Source organism: Fringilla coelebs (assembly GCF_963513975.1).
Source record: "Fringilla coelebs genome assembly, chromosome: 10".
NCBI lineage: Eukaryota > Metazoa > Chordata > Aves > Passeriformes > Fringillidae > Fringilla > Fringilla coelebs.
The window spans coordinates 10,358,740-10,380,063 of record NC_140036.1 but is presented as its reverse complement, the minus strand read 5'-3'; the positions used below and the strand labels follow the sequence as shown (position 1 = coordinate 10,380,063).

Below are 21,324 nucleotides of genomic sequence, written 5' to 3'. Positions count from 1 at the left end.
AGTTTTGCGATGCCCCTGGGATGCCCTTTGCAGCTGCAGTGTGCCCGGAGCTCTGGGCCTTTTAGTTTGCGGAACCCTAACAACCCTAGGCGTAACCCTAACCCTAACCCTAGGCAGGGCAGCCAATCAGCCTAGGGTTAGGGCAGGTGCCAAGGAGAAAGCCCTCGAGGAGGCCAGCTTGTGGCAGTTTTGCGATGCCCCTGGGATGCCCTTTGCAGCTGCAGTGTGCCTGGAGCTCTGGGCCTTTTAGTTTGCGGAACCCTAACCCTAGGCGTAACCCTAACCCTAACCCTAGGCAGGGCAGCCAATCAGCCTAGGGTTAGGGCAGGTGCCAAGGAGAAAGCCCTCGAGGAGGCCAGCTTGTGGCAGTTTTGCGATGCCCCTGGGATGCCCTTTGCAGCTGCAGTGTGCCCGGAGCTCTGGGCCTTTTAGTTTGCGGAACCCTAACAACCCTAGGCGTAACCCTAACCCTAACCCTAGGCAGGGCAGCCAATCAGCCTAGGGTTAGGGCAGGTGCCAAGGAGAAAGCCCTCGAGGAGGCCAGCTTGTGGCAGTTTTGCAATGCCCCTGGGATGCCCTTTGCAGCTGCAGTGTGCCTGGAGCTCTGGGCCTTTTAGTTTTCGGAACCCTAACCCTAGGCGTAACCCTAACCCTAACCCTAGGCAGGGCAGCCAATCAGCCTAGGGTTAGGGCAGGTGCCAAGGAGAAAGCCCTCGAGGAGGCCAGCTTGTGGCAGTTTTGCAATGCCCCTGGGATGCCCTTTGCAGCTGCAGTGTGCCCGGAGCTCTGGGCCTTTTAGTTTGCGGAACCCTAACAACCCTAGGCGTAACCCTAACCCTAACCCTAGGCAGGGCAGCCAATCAGCCTAGTGTTAGGGCAGGTGCCAAGGAGAAAGCCCTCGAGGAGGCCAGCTTGTGGCAGTTTTGCGATGCCCCTGGGATGCCCTTTGCAGCTGCAGTGTGCCCGGAGCTCTGGGCCTTTTAGTTTGCGGAACCCTAACCCTAGGCGTAACCCTAACCCTAACCCTAGGTAGGGCAGCCAATCAGCCTAGGGTTAGGGCAGGTGCCAAGGAAAAAGCCCTCAAGGAGGCCAGCTTGTGGCAGTTTTGCGATGCCCCTGGGATGCCCTTTGCAGCTGCAGTGTGCCTGGAGCTCTGGGCCTTTTAGTTTGCGGAACCCTAACCCTAGGCGTAACCCTAACCCTAACCCTAGGCAGGGCAGCCAATCAGCCTAGGGTTAGGGCAGGTGCCAAGGAAAAAGCCGTCAAGGAGGCCAGCTTGTGGCAGTTTTGCGATGCCCCTGGGATGCCCTTTGCAGCTGCAGTGTGCCCGGAGCTCTGGGCCTTTTAGTTTGCGGAACCCAAACAACCCTAGGCGTAACCCTAACCCTAACCCTAGGCAGGGCAGCCAATCAGCCTAGGGTTAGGGCAGGTGCCAAGGAGAAAGCCCTCGAGGAGGCAAGCTTGTGGCAGTTTTGCGATGCCCCTGGGATGCCCTTTGCAGCTGCAGTGTGCCCGGAGCTCTGGGCCTTTTAGTTTGCGGAACCCTAACAACCCTAGGCGTAACCCTAACCCTAACCCTAGGCAGGGCAGCCAATCAGCCTAGGGTTAGGGCAGGTGCCAAGGAGAAAGCCCTTGAGGAGGCCAGCTTGTGGCAGTTTTGCGATGCCCCTGGGATGCCCTTTGCAGCTGCAGTGTGCCCGGAGCTCTGGGCCTTTTAGTTTGCGGAACCCTAACCCTAGGCGTAACCCTAACCCTAACCCTAGGTAGGGCAGCCAATCAGCCTAGGGTTAGGGCAGGTGCCAAGGAAAAAGCCCTCAAGGAGGCCAGCTTGTGGCAGTTTTGCGATGCCCCTGGGATGCCCTTTGCAGCTGCAGTGTGCCTGGAGCTCTGGGCCTTTTAGTTTGCGGAACCCTAACCCTAGGCGTAACCCTAACCCTAACCCTAGGCAGGGCAGCCAATCAGCCTAGGGTTAGGGCAGGTGCCAAGGAGAAAGCCCTCGAGGAGGCCAGCTTGTGGCAGTTTTGCGATGCCCCTGGGATGCCCTTTGCAGCTGCAGTTTGCCCAGAGCTCAGGGCCTTTTAGTTTGCGGACCCCTAACCCTAGGCGTAACCCTAACCCTAACCCTAGGCAGGGCAGCCAATCAGCCTAGGGTTAGGGCAGGTGCCAAGGAGAAAGCCCTCGAGGAGGCCAGCTTGTGGCAGTTTTGCGATGCCCCTGGGATGCCCTTTGCAGCTGCAGTGTGCCCGGAGCTCTGGGCCTTTTAGTTTGCGGAACCCTAACAACCCTAGGCGTAACCCTAACCCTAGGCAGGGCAGCCAATCAGCCTAGGGTTAGGGCAGGTGCCAAGGAGAAAGCCCTCGAGGAGGCCAGCTTGTGCCAGTTTTGCGATGCCCCTGGGATGCCCTTTGCAGCTGCAGTGTGCCCGGAGCTCTGGGCCTTTTAGTTTGCGGAACCCTAACAACCCTAGGCGTAACCCTAACCCTAACCCTAGGCAGGGAAGCCAATCAGCCTAGGGTTAGGGCAGGTGCCAAGGAGAAAGCCCTCGAGGAGGCCAGCTTGTGGCAGTTTTGCGATGCCCCTGGGATGCCCTTTGCAGCTGCAGTGTGCCTGGAGCTCTGGGCCTTTTAGTTTGCGGAACCCTAACAACCCTAGGCGTAACCCTAACCCTAACCCTAGGCAGGGCAGCCAATCAGCCAAGGGTTAGGGCAGGTGCCAAGGAGAAAGCCCTCGAGGAGGCCAGCTTGTGGCAGTTTTGTGATGCCCCTGGGATGCCCTTTGCAGCTGCAGTGTGCCCGGAGCTCTGGGCCTTTTAGTTTGCGGAACCCTAACAACCCTAGGCGTAACCCTAACCCTAACCCTAGGCAGGGCAGCCAATCAGCCTAGGGTTAGGGCAGGTGCCAAGGAGAAAGCCCTCAAGGAGGCCAGCTTGTGGCAGTTTTGCGATGCCCCTGGGATGCCCTTTGCAGCTGCAGTGTGCCCGGAGCTCTGGGCCTTTTAGTTTGCGGAACCCTAACCCTAGGCGTAACCCTAACCCTAACCCTAGGCAGGGCAGCCAATCAGCCTAGGGTTAGGGCAGGTGCCAAGGAGAAAGCCCTCGAGGAGGCCAGCTTGTGGCAGTTTTGCGATGCCCCTGGGATGCCCTTTGCAGCTGCAGTGTGCCTGGAGCTCTGGGCCTTTTAGTTTGCGGAGCCCTAACAACCCTAGGCGTAACCCTAACCCTAACCCTAGGCAGGGCAGCCAATCAGCCTAGGGTTAGGGCAGGTGCCAAGGACAAAGCCCTCGAGGAGGCCAGCTTGTGGCAGTTTTGCGATGCCCCTGGGATGCCCTTTGCAGCTGCAGTGTGCCCGGAGCTCTGGGCCTTTTAGTTTGCGGAACCCTAACAACCCTAGGCGTAACCCTAACCCTAACCCTAGGCAGGGCAGCCAATCAGCCTAGGGTTAGGGCAGGTGCCAAGGAGAAAGCCCTCGAGGAGGCCAGCTTGTGGCAGTTTTGCGATGCCCCTGGGATGCCCTTTGCAGCTGCAGTGTGCCCGGAGCTCTGGGCCTTTTAGTTTGCGGACTCCTAACCCTAGGCGTAACCCTAACCCTAACCCTAGGCAGGGCAGCCAATCAGCCTAGGGTTAGGGCAGGTGCCAAGGAAAAAGCCGTCCAGGAGGCCAGCTTGTGGCAGTTTTGCGATGCCCCTGGGATGCCCTTTGCAGCTGCAGTGTGCCCGGAGCTCTGGGCCTTTTAGTTTGCGGAACCCAAACAACCCTAGGCGTAACCCTAACCCTAACCCTAGGCAGGGCAGCCAATCAGCCTAGGGTTAGGGCAGGTGCCAAGGAGAAAGCCCTCGAGGAGGCCAGCTTGTGGCAGTTTTGCGATGCCCCTGGGATGCCCTTTGCAGCTGCAGTGTGCCCGGAGCTCTGGGCCTTTTAGTTTGCGGAACCCTAACCCTAGGCGTAACCCTAACCCTAACCCTAGGCAGGGCAGCCAATCAGCCTAGGGTTAGGGCAGGTTCCAAGGAAAAAGCCGTCAAGGAGGCCAGCTTGTGGCAGTTTTGCGATGCCCCTGGGATGCCCTTTGCAGCTGCAGTGTGCCCGGAGCTCTGGGCCTTTTAGTTTGCGGAACCCAAACAACCCTAGGCGTAACCCTAACCCTAACCCTAGGCAGGGCAGCCAATCAGCCTAGGGTTAGGGCAGGTGCCAAGGAGAAAGCCCTCGAGGAGGCAAGCTTGTGGCAGTTTTGCGATGCCCCTGGGATGCCCTTTGCAGCTGCAGTGTGCCCGGAGCTCTGGGCCTTTTAGTTTGCGGAACCCTAACAACCCTAGGCGTAACCCTAACCCTAACCCTAGGCAGGGCAGCCAATCAGCCTAGGGTTAGGGCAGGTGCCAAGGAGAAAGCCCTCGAGGAGGCCAGCTTGTGGCAGTTTTGCGATGCCCCTGGGATGCCCTTTGCAGCTGCAGTGTGCCCGGAGCTCTGGGCCTTTTAGTTTGCGGAACCCTAACCCTAGGCGTAACCCTAACCCTAACCCTAGGCAGGGCAGCCAATCAGCCTAGGGTTAGGGCAGGTGCCAAGGAAAAAGCCCTCAAGGAGGCCAGCTTGTGGCAGTTTTGCGATGCCCCTGGGATGCCCTTTGCAGCTGCAGTGTGCCTGGAGCTCTGGGCCTTTTAGTTTGCGGAACCCTAACCCTAGGCGTAACCCTAACCCTAACCCTAGGCAGGGCAGCCAATCAGCCTAGGGTTAGGGCAGGTGCCAAGGAGAAAGCCCTCGAGGAGGCCAGCTTGTGGCAGTTTTGCGATGCCCCTGGGATGCCCTTTGCAGCTGCAGTGTGCCTGGAGCTCTGGGCCTTTTAGTTTGCGGAACCCTAACAACCCTAGGCGTAACCCTAACCCTAACCCTAGGCAGGGCAGCCAATCAGCCTAGGGTTAGGGCAGGTGCCAAGGAGAAAGCCCTCGAGGAGGCCAGCTTGTGGCAGTTTTGCGCTGCCCCTGGGATGCCCTTTGCAGCTGCAGTGTGCCCGGAGCTCTGGGCCTTTTAGTTTGCGGAACCCTAACAACCCCAGGCGTAACCCTAACCCTAGGCAGGGCAGCCAATCAGCCTAGGGTTAGGGCAGGTGCCAAGGAGAAAGCCCTCGAGGAGGCCAGCTTGTGGCAGTTTTGCGATGCCCCTGGGATGCCCTTTGCAGCTGCAGTGTGCCCGGAGCTCTGGGCCTTTTAGTTTGCGGAACCCTAACAACCCTAGGCGTAACCCTAACCCTAACCCTAGGCAGGGCAGCCAATCAGCCTAGGGTTAGGGCAGGTGCCAAGGAGAAAGCCCTCGAGGAGGCCAGCTTGTGGCAGTTTTGCAATGCCCCTGGGATGCCCTTTGCAGCTGCAGTGTGCCCGGAGCTCTGGGCCTTTTAGTTTGCGGAACCCTAACCCTAGGCGTAACCCTAACCCTAACCCTAGGTAGGGCAGCCAATCAGCCTAGGGTTAGGGCAGGTGCCAAGGAAAAAGCCCTCAAGGAGGCCAGCTTGTGGCAGTTTTGCAATGCCCCTGGGATGCCCTTTGCAGCTGCAGTGTGCCTGGAGCTCTGGGCCTTTTAGTTTGCGGAACCCTAACCCTAGGCGTAACCCTAACCCTAACCCTAGGCAGGGCAGCCAATCAGCCTAGGGTTAGGGCAGGTGCCAAGGAAAAAGCCACCAAGGAGGCCAGCTTGTGGCAGTTTTGCGATGCCCCTGGGATGCCCTTTGCAGCTGCAGTGTGCCCGGAGCTCTGGGCCTTTTAGTTTGCGGAACCCTAACAACCCTAGGCGTAACCCTAACCCTAACCCTAGGCAGGGCAGCCAATCAGCCTAGGGTTAGGGCAGGTGCCAAGGAGAAAGCCCTCGAGGAGGCCAGCTTGTGGCAGTTTTGCGATGCCCCTGGGATGCCCTTTGCAGCTGCAGTGTGCCTGGAGCTCTGGGCCTTTTAGTTTTCGGAACCCTAACCCTAGGCGTAACCCTAACCCTAACCCTAGGCAGGGCAGCCAATCAGCCTAGGGTTAGGGCAGGTGCCAAGGAGAAAGCCCTCGAGGAGGCCAGCTTGTGGCAGTTTTGCGATGCCCCTGGGATGCCCTTTGCAGCTGCAGTGTGCCTGGAGCTCTGGGCCTTTTAGTTTGCGGACCCCTAACCCTAGGCGTAACCCTAACCCTAACCCTAGGCAGGGCAGCCAATCAGCCTAGGGTTAGGGCAGGTGCCAAGGAGAAAGCCCTCGAGGAGGCCAGCTTGTGGCAGTTTTGCGATGCCCCTGGGATGCCCTTTGCAGCTGCAGTGTGCCCGGAGCTCTGGGCCTTTTAGTTTGCGGAACCCTAACAACCCCAGGCGTAACCCTAACCCTAGGCAGGGCAGCCAATCAGCCTAGGGTTAGGGCAGGTGCCAAGGAGAAAGCCCTCGAGGAGGCCAGCTTGTGGCAGTTTTGCGATGCCCCTGGGATGCCCTTTGCAGCTGCAGTGTGCCCGGAGCTCTGGGCCTTTTAGTTTGCGGAACCCTAACAACCCTAGGCGTAACCCTAACCCTAGGCAGGGCAGCCAATCAGCCTAGGGTTAGGGCAGGTGCCAAGGAGAAAGCCCTCGAGGAGGCCAGCTTGTGGCAGTTTTGCGATGCCCCTGGGATGCCCTTTGCAGCTGCAGTGTGCCTGGAGCTCTGGGCCTTTTAGTTTGCGGAACCCTAACAACCCTAGGCGTAACCCTAACCCTAACCCTAGGCAGGGCAGCCAATCAGCCAAGGGTTAGGGCAGGTGCCAAGGAGAAAGCCCTCGAGGAGGCCAGCTTGTGGCAGTTTTGCGCTGCCCCTGGGATGCCCTTTGCAGCTGCAGTGTGCCCGGAGCTCTGGGCCTTTTAGTTTGCGGAACCCTAACAACCCTAGGCGTAACCCTAACCCTAACCCTAGGCAGGGCAGCCAATCAGCCTAGGGTTAGGGCAGGTGCCAAGGAGAAAGCCCTCAAGGAGGCCAGCTTGTGGCAGTTTTGCGATGCCCCTGGGATGCCCTTTGCAGCTGCAGTGTGCCCGGAGCTCTGGGCCTTTTAGTTTGCGGAACCCTAACCCTAGGCGTAACCCTAACCCTAACCCTAGGCAGGGCAGCCAATCAGCCTAGGGTTAGGGCAGGTGCCAAGGAGAAAGCGCTCGAGGAGGCCAGCTTGTGGCAGTTTTGCGATGCCCCTGGGATGCCCTTTGCAGCTGCAGTGTGCCTGGAGCTCTGGGCCTTTTAGTTTGCGGAACCCTAACAACCCTAGGCGTAACCCTAACCCTAACCCTAGGCAGGGCAGCCAATCAGCCTAGGGTTAGGGCAGGTGCCAAGGAGAAAGCCCTCGAGGAGGCCAGCTTGTGGCAGTTTTGCGATGCCCCTGGGATGCCCTTTGCAGCTGCAGTGTGCCCGGAGCTCTGGGCCTTTTAGTTTGCGGAACCCTAACAACCCTAGGCGTAACCCTAAACCTAACCCTAGGCAGGGCAACCAATCAGCCTAGGGTTAGGGCAGGTGCCAAGCAAAAAGCCGTCAAGGAGGCCAGCTTGTGGCAGTTTTGCGATGCCCCTGGGATGCCCTTTGCAGCTGCAGTGTGCCCGGAGCTCTGGGCCTTTTAGTTTGCGGACTCCTAACCCTAGGCGTAACCCTAACCCTAACCCTAGGCAGGGCAGCCAATCAGCCTAGGGTTAGGGCAGGTGCCAAGGAGAAAGCCCTCGAGGAGGCCAGCTTGTGGCAGTTTTGCGATGCCCCTGGGATGCCCTTTGCAGCTGCAGTGTGCCCGGAGCTCTGGGCCTTTTAGTTTGCGGAACCCTAACAACCCTAGGCGTAACCCTAACCCTAACCCTAGGCAGGGCAGCCAATCAGCCTAGGGTTAGGGCAGGTGCCAAGGAGAAAGCCCTCGAGGAGGCCAGCTTGTGGCAGTTTTGCAATGCCCCTGGGATGCCCTTTGCAGCTGCAGTGTGCCCGGAGCTCTGGGCCTTTTAGTTTGCGGAACCCTAACAACCCTAGGCGTAACCCTAACCCTAACCCTAGGTAGGGCAGCCAATCAGCCTAGGGTTAGGGCAGGTGCCAATGAAAAAGCCCTCAAGGAGGCCAGCTTGTGGCAGTTTTGCGATGCCCCTGGGATGCCCTTTGCAGCTGCAGTGTGCCTGGAGCTCTGGGCCTTTTAGTTTGCGGAACCCTAACCCTAGGCGTAACCCTAACCCTAACCCTAGGCAGGGCAGCCAATCAGCCTAGGGTTAGGGCAGGTGCCAAGGAGAAAGCCCTCGAGGAGGCCAGCTTGTGGCAGTTTTGCGATGCCCCTGGGATGCCCTTTGCAGCTGCAGTGTGCCTGGAGCTCTGGGCCTTTTAGTTTGCGGAACCCTAACCCTAGGCGTAACCCTAACCCTAACCCTAGGCAGGGCAGCCAATCAGCCTAGGGTTAGGGCAGGTGCCAAGGAGAAAGCCCTCGAGGAGGCCAGCTTGTGGCAGTTTTGCGATGCCCCTGGGATGCCCTTTGCAGCTGCAGTGTGCCCGGAGCTCTGGGCCTTTTAGTTTGCGGAACCCTAACAACCCTAGGCGTAACCCTAACCCTAACCCTAGGCAGGGCAGCCAATCAGCCTAGGGTTAGGGCAGGTGCCAAGGAGAAAGCCCTCGAGGAGGCCAGCTTGTGGCAGTTTTGCGATGCCCCTGGGATGCCCTTTGCAGCTGCAGTGTGCCCGGAGCTCTGGGCCTTTTAGTTTGCGGAACCCTAACAACCCTAGGCGTAACCCTAACCCTAACCCTAGGCAGGGCAGCCAATCAGCCTAGGGTTAGGGCAGGTGCCAAGGAGAAAGCCCTCGAGGAGGCCAGCTTGTGGCAGTTTTGCGATGCCCCTGGGATGCCCTTTGCAGCTGCAGTGTGCCTGGAGCTCTGGGCCTTTTAGTTTGCGGAACCCTAACAACCCTAGGCGTAACCCTAACCCTAACCCTAGGCAGGGCAGCCAATCAGCCTAGGGTTAGGGCAGGTGCCAAGGAGAAAGCCCTCGAGGAGGCCAGCTTGTGGCAGTTTTGCGATGCCCCTGGGATGCCCTTTGCAGCTGCAGTGTGCCCGGAGCTCTGGGCCTTTTAGTTTGCGGAACCCTAACAACCCTAGGTGTAACCCTAACCCTAACCCTAGGCAGGGCAGCCAATCAGCCTAGGGTTAGGGCAGGTGCCAAGGAGAAAGCCCTTGAGGAGTCCAGCTTGTGGCAGTTTTGCAATGCCCCTGGTATGCCCTTTGCAGCTGCAGTGTGCCCGGAGCTCTGGGCCTTTTAGTTTGCGGAACCCTAACCCTAGGCGTAACCCTAACCCTAACCCTAGGCAGGGCAGCCAATCAGCCTAGGGTTAGGGCAGGTGCCAAGGAGAAAGCCCTCAAGGAGGCCAGCTTGTGGCAGTTTTGCGATGCCCCTGGGATGCCCTTTGCAGCTGCAGTGTGCCCGGAGCTCTGGGCCTTTTAGTTTGCGGAACCCTAACAACCCTAGGCGTAACCCTAACCCTAACCCTAGGCAGGGCAGCCAATCAGCCTAGGGTTAGGGCAGGTGCCAAGGAGAAAGCCCTCGAGGAGGCCAGCTTGTGGCAGTTTTGCGATGCCCCTGGGATGCCCTTTGCAGCTGCAGTGTGCACGGAGCTCTGGGCCTTTTAGTTTGCGGAACCCTAACAACCCTAGGCGTAACCCTAACCCTAGGCAGGGCAGCCAATCAGCCTAGGGTTAGGGCAGGTGCCAAGGAGAAAGCCCTCGAGGAGGCCAGCTTGTGGCAGTTTTGCGATGCCCCTGGGATGCCCTTTGCAGCTGCAGTGTGCCTGGAGCTCTGGGCCTTTTAGTTTGCGGAACCCTAACAACCCTAGGCGTAACCCTAACCCTAACCCTAGGCAGGGCAGCCAATCAGCCTAGGGTTAGGGCAGGTGCCAAGGAGAAAGCCCTCGAGGAGGCCAGCTTGTGGCAGTTTTGCGATGCCCCTGGGATGCCCTTTGCAGCTGCAGTGTGCACGGAGCTCTGGGCCTTTTAGTTTGCGGAACCCTAACAACCCTAGGCGTAACCCTAACCCTAGGCAGGGCAGCCAATCAGCCTAGGGTTAGGGCAGGTGCCAAGGAGAAAGCCCTCGAGGAGGCCAGCTTGTGGCAGTTTTGCGATGCCCCTGGGATGCCCTTTGCAGCTGCAGTGTGCCTGGAGCTCTAGGCCTTTTAGTTTGCGGAACCCTAACCCTAGGCGTAACCCTAACCCTAACCCTAGGCAGGGCAGCCAATCAGCCTAGGGTTAGGGCAGGTGCCAAGGAGAAAGCCCTCGAGGAGGCCAGCTTGTGGCAGTTTTGCGATGCCCCTGGGATGCCCTTTGCAGCTGCAGTGTGCCTGGAGCTCTGGGCCTTTTAGTTTGCGGAACCCTAACAACCCTAGGCATAACCCTAACCCTAACCCTAGGCAGGGCAGCCAATAAGCCTAGGGTTAGGGCAGGTGCCAAGGAGAAAGCCCTCAAGGAGGCCAGCTTGTGGCAGTTTTGCGATGCCCCTGGGATGCCCTTTGCAGCTGCAGTGTGCCCAGAGCTCTGGGCCTTTTAGTTTGCGGAACCCTAACCCTAGGCGTAACCCTAACCCTAACCCTAGGCAGGGCAGCCAATCAGCCTAGGGTTAGGGCAGGTGCCAAGGAAAAAGCCCTCAAGGAGGCCAGCTTGTGGCAGTTTTGCGATGCCCCTGGGATGCCCTTTGCAGCTGCAGTGTGCCCGGAGCTCTGGGCCTTTTAGTTTGCAGAACCCTAACAACCCTAGGCGTAACCCTAACCCTAACCCTAGGCAGGGCAGCCAATCAGCCTAGGGTTAGGGCAGGTGCCAAGGAGAAAGCCCTCGAGGAGGCCAGCTTGTGGCAGTTTTGCGATGCCCCTGAGATGCCCTTTGCAGCTGCAGTGTGCCTGGAGCTCTGGGCCTTTTAGTTTGCGGAACCCTAACCCTAGGCGTAACCCTAACCCTAACCCTAGGCAGGGCAGCCAATCAGCCTAGGGTTAGGGCAGGTGCCAAGGAGAAAGCCCTCGAGGAGGCCAGCTTGTGGCAGTTTTGCGATGCCCCTGGGATGCCCTTTGCAGCTGCAGTGTGCCCGGAGCTCTGGGCCTTTTAGTTTGCGGAACCCTAACAACCCTAGGCGTAACCCTAACCCTAACCCTAGGCAGGGCAGCCAATCAGCCTAGGGTTAGGGCAGGTGTCAAGGAGAAAGCCCTCGAGGAGGCCAGCTTGTGGCAGTTTTGCGATGCCCCTGGGATGCCCTTTGCAGCTGCAGTGTGCCTGGAGCTCTGGGCCTTTTAGTTTGCGGAACCCTAACCCTAGGCGTAACCCTAACCCTAACCCTAGGCAGGGCAGCCAATCAGCCTAGGGTTAGGGCAGGTGCCAAGGAGAAAGCCCTCGAGGAGGCCGGGTTGTGGCAGTTTTGCGATGCCCCTGGGATGCCCTTTGCAGCTGCAGTGTGCCCGGAGCTCTGGGCCTTTTAGTTTGCGGAACCCTAACAACCCTAGGCGTAACCCTAACCCTAACCCTAGGCAGGGCAGCCAATCAGCCTAGGGTTAGGGCAGGTGCCAAGGAGAAAGCCCTCGAGGAGGCCAGCTTGTGGCAGTTTTGCGATGCCCCTGGGATGCCCTTTGCAGCTGCAGTGTGCCCAGAGCTCAGGGCCTTTTAGTTTGCGGAACCCTAACAACTCTAGACGTAACCCTAACCCTAGGCAGGGCAGCCAATCAGCCTAGGGTTAGGGCAGGTGCCAAGGAGAAAGCCCTCGAGGAGGCCAGCTTGTGGCAGTTTTGCGATGCCCCTGGGATGCCCTTTGCAGCTGCAGTGTGCCCGGAGCTCTGGGCCTTTTAGTTTGCGGAACCCTAACAACCCTAGGCGTAACCCTAACCCTAGGCAGGGCAGCCAATCAGCCTAGGGTTAGGGCAGGTGCCAAGGAGAAAGCCCTCGAGGAGGCCAGCTTGTGGCAGTTCTGCGATGCCCCTGGGATGCCCTTTGCAGCTGCAGTGTGCCCGGAGCTCTGGGCCTTTTAGTTTGCGGAACCCTAACAACCCTAGGCGTAACCCTAACCCTAACCCTAGGCAGGGCAGCCAATCAGCCTAGGGTTAGGGCAGGTGCCAAGGAGAAAGCCCTCGAGGAGGCCAGCTTGTGGCAGTTTTGCGATCCTCTTGGGAGGCCCTTTGCAGCCGCAGTGTGCCTGGAGCTGTGGCCTTTGTTTTTTTCGCCACTTAAATGATCGCGTTTTATTATTTTTGAGTTTCTTTTACTTGCCATTAAGGCGGATAGTGCTACTTAATCTTTTTTATAGAAACAGCCTGTTTATACTTTTTTCGCCACCTGTTTTCCCATCTTGAAGTTTCTGCCTCTGCCGGATTTCAGGTTTATTTTTTTGTTAGTCTGTGTTTTTTAATTTCCACGTGTTGTGTGCATAACAAACTTTTAAGATGCACATTCCCTGGATGAATTATTGTGTTTTTAATATCACCTAATGGTCCCTACAATTTTTGGCAATTCCAATTAAATAAGATTAAATTGGTCTTATTTTAAATTGGATATTCTTTCTTTCCAAATGAAAGCATTTGCCTAAGAATTTAATGGAGCATTCTCTGTATAAATGCTTATAAATATGTCTTATGAATTCTCTCATGCCTTCTAGTTATTTGTTAATATCATTACTTTTGCCACATTTGTGATTATTAATGTTGTTACTGAGGTTTTCCTAACTTTATCATTACTTGAAAACTCGCATTTTGAAGAATTTCTAATACAGACCATGGTGTGCATTGAAATCCTAATTAGTTTTATTGACTTTAATATAACAACTGAAAACACTGTGATTTTGAGCTGTTGTAGGCCATTTCTAATCTCTGGAGTATAAATTTTTTTTCTTTTTATTTTGATACGGTGTGGAAAAAGGGTAAAATTTTTTCTCATTTTTTTTGTATCTAGAGAGGGAAGACATGGAATCTAAATCAGAAATGTCTTGCCATATATCTGCACACATTACATCTGAATTCAGCCTAGTCTGACAGCCTGACAGAAATCCCTGTGTGTGAGAAATCTGCTGTAGAACAGAAATAGAAGCCCTTCCCAAACTGTACAGAGCACAGCTGTATTCCCTCCCTCATATCTTGACTGGGCAAACTGCAGTAACAGTGCCTCAGAAACATTAAATCACTGAATGATTCAGGATGATCAAAACTTTCTAGACCTCTGAAGAAGATAGGAGAAACAAACAGCCAGTCCTTAAACTCAGCTCCCATTTGTGGACAAAGTCTGAGCACCACCTAGCTGGGAGGTGCTCTAGGACAACTTTCACTATTGTGACAAAGAGCAGCCATTTCTCCAAACTCTGCTCAGCTGAATCCCACATGTTTCAGCTTTGAGCTTTCTCACTACCTGCCTCTAAAACAGATTTCTTTCTTTTCCTGTTCTTGTACGTTCCCTGTATTTCTACTGTAGATCGAAATTTTATCCACTGCTGCTGAACTGGAGATTTCAACTCAGGTGCTTTAATTATCTGCCATTGCTTTAATTATCTGCCATTATCAGCATCCTTGAGAGGGGGCTTCTGAGAATATCTTAAGCTCCCAAAGCATGTGCTTGGAAGCCCTGTTCCCAGCCTGCTTGTGATTGAGGAAAGGGAGAGTCTAAATCAGTATAAAGCAGAATTACATTTGAAAAAGGAACAGGCACCTACTAGAAATAACTTTTGCAGAGTGCTACATTTCTGTAGTCAGGATGATTCAAGTTTGTTCCTGTTTTGAAATGAGACCATAAGCTGCCAAAAATGAAACCTGGAGGGAAGTACAGGTTAATTAGAAATATTGACCCATGCTAGAGAGAAACAGATCTGAGGACATAGGCAATTGATAGGATATCTGTTTGGCATAGATACATTTTGGGGAACAAGAATATTTATATAGAAGATCTGGAATACATAAATACAAGAAGCCTTTCCCAGATTGGCTTTACTTTAAAGTCTGCTTTGAGAATCTCAGGGAAATTATGCTTGGGAAAAGACTCCAATGGGCTCTTTACTGTAGGACCTTATTGAGGTGTCCTTTTTGTCCTTGAAATGCTGAAGTCTCTGTAGTTTGGTGGAGATAGGCATAAGAAAGTCTGTGTTTCAAATTACAAGCCAAGTGTGTTTATTACATCTTAAATAACACATTTTAAGGGAAGGCTTCACTATTGGAACAAACTGTGCAAGAAAACTGGTTGTTTCCTAGAAGCTTTTGCATAAAACCTGCGTGTCTTTAGAGAGCCTATAATATAAAAATAACATAATGCAAGAATAACTTGATTTTCTGTTCTTGGGTTACGCAGGAGATCAAACTAGATAGGTGTTCCTATATGACCTTAAAAATCAACAGAAAAAAGTGGGTGAAGGTTCAACATAGTTCTATTCAAATTTGTAGCATGTCAGGCCTGGTGGTGTATTGGTAACAGAGCCTGGGAAAGTTCAAATTACCTATTTCCATAGTTTCAAAAGTCTTGGCTATTGAAAATTAATACCTTAAAGTAGTACTATTCAGCAGGATGGATATAAATTATTAATTAATTATAATCTTTTATTTCTTATTGTCAGATCTGCAATGGAAGTCTGGGCATATGGCAGAGAGTCTGACAAACATGCCTCGTCACTCCCTGTACATCATCATCGGGGCGCTGTGCGTGGCCTTTGTCCTGATGCTGATCATCCTGATTGTGGGCATCTGCCGCATCAGCCGCATCGAGTACCAGGGCTCCTCCAGGCCAGCCTACGAAGAGTTCTACAACTGCAGGAGCATTGACAGCGAGTTCAGCAGTGCAATTGCCTCCATCCGACATGCCAGGTTTGTGCTGGGCATGCTGATGTCCTAGGAAGCTGTTCTCATGTGGCATTGCAGTCCATGCAGAGTGCACCCAAGTGCTGTTGGCAGAGCCAGTGGGCTGCTCTGCTGGGAAAGGACCAGCACTGCTCACTGTTCTCATCTGAGGTGTGACAATACAGCAAAACTCCTTGAAAACAGAGTTATTCTGACGGTATTGGGTGTAACTGGTGAAGATGCAGAGTTCTTAGCCTGTCAGATCTGTTAAGGATGTAAAGATTCTTTAACTGCTATGCACAAGTAATATGATCAGACAGGAAAGGCACATTGATTTTTGTGACTAATTTACCAGATTATTCAGTGAGAATCTCTTCACATTGCTCATTTTTGTGCTCTTATTTGCCTCTCTTACTTGCATTTTCCTATAGGCAGTAATCTTTTTCCTTTGAAATTCAATGGAGCACTTGCAAGGCAGGGCATTGAGTGTCAGAATAATCCAAAAGTAGAAGTGGAAAGGATTTGAGAGCTCAAGTGTAAGCATGGCACTAATACGGCATTAAATATACCTAGCTCCCTGCCAACAATTGTGTTTAAAAACTTCCAAAGGAGTTGAGTAGATTTAGAAAGGGCTTTCCTAAAATTTAACCTGGACTTTCTTTGCTATTAACCTGGCTGCTTCTTTCTTACTGCTCTTCAGGCTGTCATGAAGGATAATTTATTGCTGTTCTTATCACTTGTTTATCAGGTGCTGAGCCCTAATAAAAACAAACAAAGCAAAGCAACTTTTTTTCTTTCCTAGGTTTAACTAGCCCATTCTTTCTGTATCCCCTTCCAGATCATGTCAGCTTTCTTATTGCCTTCCTGGGACACACTCCAGATTATATTTATCTTCTTTTTCTTTTTTGAAGGGGGGTCGCTAAAGCAGGAAGTAGTTCTCTGTCTGAAGATTTAGGTGCACCAAATAAACTGAGTAATCACCTCCTGCATCTTATATATGGCATTCCTGTTCATACATCTGAAAAAGAAACTTGCTTGGGTTTTGGTTTTCTTTTCTTTCTTTTTTTTCTTTTCTAGTGACAAATTACATACTTCAGTGACCTGTGAGACCTTTTCCTCATCCCAAGATCCTCTGTGTCATTTTGCTTCTTAGCCAGTATGGTTTCTTCTGTGTTTGACATCTCTCTTAATAGGGCGGAACTTTCATTTCTGGTGTTTCTTTTTTCCCATTTCTTCAATTTGTCAAGATAATTTCAAATTCCGACAGAGTATTCATGTGTGTTACCATTAAAATGCTCTTAAAACAACTGAGGGAGACATGCTTCTGTGCACTAACATGGAGAAATATGTGCATATTGGTTGGTGATTGCTGGTAATTAATTTTCTGAGTGCTCCAGTTCTGTTTCAGTGAAGATAAGATGAAATAGGTTAAATTGTACCACTGCTGAAGTCATCAAAATTACCTGAAATGGGTGAGGCGTTCCCCCAGGCTCAGTTAATCACATCACAGCTTTGAGTAGTAGCTCTTCAAAGCGTTCCAACTTCATAAAAGTTCTTAGATTGGGGTGGATTAATGATGATTTTTCAAATCCATAATTTGTAGTTAGAAATTACATTATTGTCCATTGAGGGTTTCCCTATCTTGAAAGATATTTCTACTTAAAGCAAATGAAATGTTTTAATTCCAAATAATTTTCAGTGCCTCCAAGAATATGATGCCTTATAAAAACCCAAGATAGAGCTGCCAAGTAGGGTAATTCATGGAGGTTTATTGTGGAGATTGTTGTGTATATTTTGGGTTCAGAAAAATATAAACCACTGATTTGGTCATTTCAATCCAGGAATAGGAGCAAAACTTTTATAGTTATTTTTGCATAAATTCTTGAATCTACATGTATAAAGGTTTGAATTTTCAGGATTGCTGAACTGAAGAAATCTGCTTTCAAATAACAGAAGGTTCAGCATTTTCTGAAAATAACTCCCTTTCACAGTTAGACACCAAAACTTGCTAGTAATTTTGGAAAATGGAGGCCAAAGGAAAAGTTATTAGATTATTTTTCTTTAAAAAAGGGAAGGTTTCTGATAAAGTTTGCAGGTGTCTGGAGATGTGGATGCCTGTTGCATAGTCAGTAAATTATTTTAAAATTACTTGTTTGTGTTTCTCAGCATTTTTTTCCTAGATTTTTTTTAAAATAATTTGATCATTACTAATCAAGGTATTTGCTGTAAGACAAAACCAATGTGCTCAATGATCATTACTAATTAATGTCTATTTCTAGAGAATGTTTCTAAGATTAGCAGATCAGAACTAGGTAGTTTTCTGAGCAGAAAAAGCACAGTTGTCTTTAGCATCCATTATGCAGACAGTAAAGACAAAAAAACCCTTTTGCAGACAAAAAAATCCTTTTATGTTAAAATTTATACATTCTAAAGCTGGAAGAGAGCAGTGTAATGAAATAGTTGGCTAATAGGCTGCTGGCTATGGCAACCATAAGATGTCATTGAGATGGAACCAAGATCTGTTATTGAAACAAAATTATTCACTTTAGAAGAGCATTCACACTGAGTTCGTGAATTATCTGGTGACAGACTGTGCTGCAGTTAGTTCTGTGTGTGCCCAGATATTAGTAGCCTTCATGCACCACTTACAGTGTAGTTTATTTAATTCTTATTTTCACATGCTGATCTGTCCTGTCTCTGTGTCAGTTGAAGAGTCTGGTTCATCAGACTCTGATTAAGTTCTTTTTTCACAGCAGGGTCAGCTTCTCTCCGCTGCATATTCTCCCCATTCCTGTGGAGTTGCCTGTGTCACACTGTGGTGTTCTAAGCTTTCTGAATTGGATGAGCATCAGCATGCACTCATTTCTTACTGGCATAGATTTCTGTCAGCTGTCTTTTTGTAGACGTGTGATCACATGCACATGTTCTCTGGTCTCCACATCACCTACCAATTGCTTAATATACATCCTCTGTATATATATTGTATATTAATATACATCCTCTGTATATATATTAAGTATGTAATGAATCCTCTGTCAGGGTTAATTTTCTGGGATTATAGCTCAATTTCTCTAAACAAGGCACAATACCACTTGCACACCTGACCTTTTCTCTGAATAATGCAGAGGAAATAAATCTTCTCATTCTCCTTCTATGGAATCCAAAAGAATCCCTTCTTCCTCTCAATATGCCTTATCCCTTTTTTAACTTTTGGTCTCTCTTTTACTTCTCTTGTTTAAATTTTATTTGAGGACTCCATTTGCCAGGTGCTGGTTTTGAGCAGAGTTGCAACATGTGGTTGGCTTCTTTATTCTGTTTCTGGGTAAACTCTGAACTTCTGTCTGTCCCACAGAAGTTGGAAGATACCATTTCCTCAGGATTCAGCTGTCCAATGTTCTCAAAAACCTATTTGAGTGGAGTTGTTGAGATTAATAACTCTCTATAGTTAGCCATCTCTTGAAATGTTGTTCTAAGGAAGTGGAGGAGCTGAACCATTCCAAATGTGAAGCTGATTTGCAGTGTCTGTCACACACACACACGGAACTGCCTTTGCCAAGAATGTGTACTGTCCTCAGAATTGTCATGGAACCCTCAGTTTCTCTCAAGCTACACAGGTCTCTTGTTCAGTGCTTCACTGCAAAATATATTTTCTGATTGTTATTTCATATACTTTACTTTGATTATCTTTGTGATGTGTAATATTGTTATATACTGGTAAGCATGTCTGATGTACGCATTGGAATATCACCATCATCACCCATGAATGGACATGCCAAAGCTAAATGTTGACCCTGAAGAACTTCCCCAGTGCTTCTGCTCCACTATTAACCAACCCAAACACATAATTGTTCACAGTATGGCATTGAAGCTAATGTAAAAATTATTATCCATTGTGTCCCTCCAGTATTTTGCCACACTCAGTGCTTCCCAGGATTGAGATTTCCCCACACAGTCTATACTCTTTGTGAGAGGAATAATCCTGTGTTTGGTTGCCCTGGAAAGAATCATTATTCACTTGTTTGTATATGCTTTTGTTGTAAGCAGGCAGTTAATTGACCCAGAACACTCTGTAGCAAGACCCTGCAGCTTTTCACTATTGATTAGTCCTTGAATCATTGCCTCTTGCAGATAGCATTGATAATGGCTTTGTGTGTTTATGCCATCAATTAGATAGCATAGCCCTGCTGTGCATCCTAGCAGATACACACCCATTGAACAGAGTTCCCATTTAACACTTCTGTCTTTAACATAAACCCCTGAGGTTGGTGATAATTCTGTTTGTTTGCTGCTTTGGGCAGGGGCTGACTTCTGAACCACCTGATCGAAGCAATGTGGTTGAGCAGGTCTGTGGCTCAACCAGACCATAAACAACATGCACATGTGCTGTGCTCTTTTCTCAGCCTTCTCTAATTAGGGGCACATGTTAACCCTGACCTAAAGGAGAAAACAGATTTTGTCCTGCTTCCATGTATGCAACAAGCCATGTGCTCTGTACTGTCAGAAAGGGCAGGTAGACTGACTGAAATCTCTGGAGAATGTTCACCGTCATTTGTATCTCTGCAAAGCCCTATTTCCTTTAAACCCTTGAGAGTGATGGTGAAAATGGGTGATTTAGATGCTGCCTCTGCTTTAGTAAGATGCCATGACTTGATTCCTTCATTCAGTTCTTGAAATTTTACCTCATTTGTAGAAAATCAGGTTTATCCATCATGATGGAGATGAGCAAATGTGACCTGTCTGTATTAAAATTAGCTATAGAAGAAGGCAGAGATTCATGCATGGGAATGAATCCAGTGCAGCCTTATGGACAGCTGAAGTACTTTGAAAAATGAAATTTTCACCATATATATCATAATGCTTTCAGCCATTTCTGTTTTGTCTGCAATTCTAAATCACTGAAAACAGGCAAGAATGAAATTGAAAATTATGAATCTGCATAAAAGTCTTGGAAGAAAATCCAGTTAATTTTGGTTTGGGCTAAATATTATCCTCAAAATCTGAATTTTCTGGATTTTACTTTCTAGTGTGCACAATGTAAATTGAGATATGCTTAATATAGTTATAAGTGCATAAAAATCCTTAGTGTGGATGACTAAATAAATAATTCTGTTTCTGTGATTTCTGTACTGTATTCTCTGCATCAGGTCAATAAGAAAAAAATTCTTGACCATTTTTGCATCATTTTCCTGTGATTTCTTTTGTTACATAGAGTTTATCTAAGCTGTCTGACTTTGTTTTTGATCACAGGCCATAACTCACTGTGTCGTTTCTTTGGACTCATTCATGTTTCTGTTTGTCACCAAAGTTTTCTTTTATTTCCAGGTTTGGCAAGAAATCCCGACCTGCAATGTATGATGCGACCCCCATTGCTTATGAAGATTACAGCCCAGATGACAAACCTTTGGTTACACTGATTAAGACAAAAGATTTGTAATCTAGTGTATCTTTTTTGAATTATTTTTCAAAAGGATGGGCTACTAACCTAATTTAAATATTTTTAAGAAGAAAGCATAAGTAATTTAAACCATTAGATGCTTTAGAATTTTCTGTAGAATATTTAAGAACCAATTTTCTGCAGCTTTTAGTTTGGAAAAATATTTTAAAACAGAATTTGTGAACTTCATGATTTACATTTTAATGTACCTTATAAGCTTATGATAGTGTGTGCTTTTTTCTTGGTAGACACTATTACTAAACCCAGATGAGTTTCTTGTGGTTGTTACAGAACAGAAAACAATAATTAATGAGGAGTTCTTTATGAAATGTCAGTGCCAGCTTTCTCAGTAGAGGTAGGAAAAATGTGACGCATAATATGATATATAATATATCCATTAATTAAAAAAGTCTAAAATGTTTGTGTTGTGAAAAAGAAACTAGTAAAAATTATTATTCCTAATCTGAATGAATTAGCTTTTGCCTTATTCCATGCATGGATAGATAACCTATTCCTCCATTATTTCCTGAAAGTTGCTAAAACATTCTCTTGAGTTGATGTTTGACATTTTTGTAATAGTTATTCAGGCTAGGCCTTGTATAATAATTAAAGTGCCTCTTGAGGCAAAGTAAGGGCATGATCCTTTAAACATTGAAATCAATGAGAGAACTTCCATTGACTTCACTGGGTATGGGATTGGATCCTACAATTGGACTGAATCTATATTTTTCTTTAAAGGTTAAAGTTTTTTTATATTGTGAGTAAACTAAGCATATGGTTTGAATTGTTTGTTTCCTAAAGGTTGTTGATGTACAGTATTGTTTCATGAAATATTGTGTATTTCTCATAGTGCTTCTTATTTAGGATCAGTATGGGGTTTTTGTGGCTGTATTTGATCGCTTATGGGCGTCTTAAATTCTTGCTTATTTCAAAAAATACTGAATAAAAGTTAACCAGTGAAGATTGCAGCTGTTTCTTTGCTTTTCTTCATTTCAAACTGAAGTGTTGTTTATAAATTTGAAAGGACATGAGCATATGATGCACTATAAATAATGCTTAGAGATGACATTCCAGCTGCTAATCTGGAAAGGAAAAATGGTTTGTATTATGACAGTAATCTCTCAAAAGTGAGATAAATGCAGCTC

The 21,324-nt window shown here is 49.4% G+C and overlaps 1 protein-coding gene across 2 annotated transcripts in view; it reads left to right on the top strand.

The window, feature by feature from the left end:
• The window catches only part of DNER (delta/notch like EGF repeat containing), a 253,997-nt gene extending 232,939 nt beyond the window's left edge, over nt 1–21,058 (top strand). For both annotated transcript variants that reach the window (XM_084212461.1, XM_084212462.1), the window contains 2 exons: nt 14,526–14,772; nt 20,068–21,058. In XM_084212461.1, coding sequence (XP_084068587.1) covers nt 14,526–14,772; nt 20,068–20,179 — 359 coding nt within the window. In that variant the 3' untranslated portion in view covers nt 20,180–21,058. The remainder of the gene's footprint in view (nt 1–14,525; nt 14,773–20,067) is intronic.
• Nucleotides 21,059–21,324: the final 266 nt, after the last annotated feature.